Source organism: Triticum urartu, chromosome 6A (genome assembly GCF_056163025.1).
Source record: "Triticum urartu cultivar PI428250 chromosome 6A, HENAU_Tu73, whole genome shotgun sequence".
NCBI lineage: Eukaryota > Viridiplantae > Streptophyta > Magnoliopsida > Poales > Poaceae > Triticum > Triticum urartu.
In genome coordinates, this window is record NC_141878.1 from 147,201,360 (window position 1) to 147,203,982 (window position 2,623).

Genomic DNA, 2,623 nt, shown 5'->3' on the forward strand with positions numbered 1-2,623 from the left:
TTTCTTGGTGGATTTAGGTTAGGATATACATGTTTGCATCTTATTTAGGCTAGTCTCTTGATGTATTTTAATATTGTGACATGTTTGAATAGGATGGATCCGACTAGATCATTCAATCTCAGTGTTAGAATGGAGACATGCATTTTATATGGTGCTGGTACAAAAGGAAAAGAACAAGGCTTCACATTTCCATTACTTGTGGACAACAGTAGCACATTTGATCAGTTAAGGGCAACCATTTGTGCCAAATATCCATGGGGATTATATGATGCTGTGGAGATAAGGTATTGGGATGCACCCAAAGTTGCTTGGGTTCCTATTCAGTCTGATAGTGAGTTAGGTGTCATGTTTGCTACTAATGCACAAACCATGTCATGCAATCTGGAAATCAATGTTATTCAGAGGCCTAGATCACAGAAAAATTCCAATCCCACTGGTTCAAGGCCCTCTGGTTCTAAAGCATCTGGAAAACTGACTAAAACAAGGGCAACAAGCAGCAGCTGCAAGCCACCTACAACTCCTAGTGAAAATGTTCAGTCAGAGCATTCTTGCAGTAAAACCCAAGCTAAACCTAGCATAGCTATTGATCCTGTTGTGGAGGAAGCAGAGCCTGATGCAGAACCATTGTATGATGAAGAGGATGAGAAACTTTACCCAGGATATACTGAGCACAACATTGAGGAAGATAAAGCAAATGAGTCCTACATTCCTGCTGAATTTTCAGATACAGATGAAGATGATAAGCTAGAGGAAAAGGACAATGCAGAATTTGGAACTGAAGATGAGGACATACCTGTAATGATGTATGATAGAGAAAATCCCTCTATTGAGGAGGGGGTAGTTTTTCCTTCTGCAGTTGAGTGTAGAAATGCAGTTGCAACTTTCTCAATTAAGAGTGAAACAGAGTCATTATTTTGAAAAGTGACCCAACAACGTTTACTGTCAAATGTGCCTCTGAGAGATGTAAGTGGAGGCTACATGCCTCTTTAATGAGGATAAGCACATTATTTCAGGTACTTATGCATTTTATTCTTTCTGTAGTTTCTATAGTAATTGTGAAACAATTCTATTGCATTTACCAACTGTTTGTTCTTCTTCTTTCGAGATTAAGGTCAACCCTTACCCTCACAATTGTCCAAAGTGTTAATAGATCTCAGAGATTGAGGGCTGCAAAGAGAAGATGGATAGCAGATGCTTGTATGTAGTGGCTTAGAAATAATCCAGGCATGGGCCCAAAGGAAATTCAGCAGAGGTTGACTGAGAAGTATGGAGTGGAGCTGCCATACAGTAGGTGTTATTTTGGTAAAGAGCTGGCACTAGACAAGATGTTTTGGGAAGTACAGTGAGAGTTTCAGTCTTATTTATTCATTCAAAGCTGAAGTTGAGAGAACTTCACCAGGCAGTGTAGTTGAAATTGACAAGCACACTGTGGAGTACACAGTGAGAGGAAAGAAAATGTACAGGGAGTGCTTTAGAAGAGTTTTTGTGTGTTTCAAGGCATGTCAAAAAGGTTTCTTGGAGGGTTGCAGGCCTTATCTTGCTGTGGATGCAACTGCATTGAATGGTAGGTATAGGGGTCAGCTTGTTTCTACTTGTGCCCTTGATGCTCACAACTGGTTATTCCCTATTGCCTACGGTGTCATAGAAGCAAAGTCAACTGAGAGCTGGACTTGGTTTTTCCAACAACTGAAGAAACTCATAGGGCATCCAGATGGTTTAGTCATACATACTGATGCTTGCAAAGGATTGGAGACAGCTGTTGATGATGTATTTGCTGGAGTAGAGCACAGGGAGTGCATGAGACATTTGGCTCAGAACTTCAGCAAGAAGTTCAAAGGCAAGTTCTATGACGACAATTTGTGGCCATGGTCACTTACATACAACATAAAGAAGCACAACTACCATCTAAATCAGTTGCACAGCAGGCCCAAAGTTAAAGAATATTTAGAGGAGCACCACACAAAAATATGGGCTAGGGCACTCTTCAATGATACTTGCAAAGTGGACTATGTGAACAACAACCTAGCTGAAGCTTTCAACTCAAGGATCAAGAAATACAAGGGGCTTCACATAGTTGATTTGTGTGACAAGATCAGGCAGTATATTATGCAGAAATTTGATATCAGGAACAGGATTGCCATTGACCATTTTGAAGGCCACTTGATTGTTCCATCTGTAATGAAGGCCTTAATGGCAAAAACAAAAGGTTTAGAGATGACTTTGATTACGAGAAGACCAAAAGTGGCTGAAGTTACAGCTACTGACAAAGAAAAAAGAGAATGGAGGTACCCAGTTGACTTACAGAACTAGACTTGTAGTTGCAGACAGTGGCAAATAACTAGTAAGCCATGCATCCATGCTCTCTTCTTTATCACTGCTCTAAGAGATGAAGCTAGTGCAATAGATCAGTATGTGCACAACTTTTACTCTGTTGAGAAATCTAGAGCTACATATGCTGATAACCTTCCAGCTTTGGAAGGAAAACAATAGTGGGAAATTGTGAATCCAGGATTTAAACTCTGTGCTCTAGTTCAAAACAGAGCACCAGGCAGGCTGTCCGTGTCAAAACCGGCGGATCTCGGGTAGGGGGTCCTGAACTGTGCGTCTAAGGCGGATGGTAACA

General features: G+C 40.9%; 1 protein-coding gene across 1 annotated transcript; it reads left to right on the top strand.

Moving 5' to 3' along the window:
• Positions 1 to 1,226: 1,226 nt before the first annotated feature.
• Positions 1,227 to 2,310, top strand: LOC147964525 (uncharacterized). The gene is made up of 2 exons (XM_087530009.1): positions 1,227 to 1,287; positions 1,376 to 2,310. Exons 1-2 carry the CDS (start codon positions 1,227 to 1,229, stop codon positions 2,308 to 2,310), a joined length of 996 nt encoding a protein of 331 aa, XP_087386135.1.
• Positions 2,311 to 2,623: the final 313 nt, after the last annotated feature.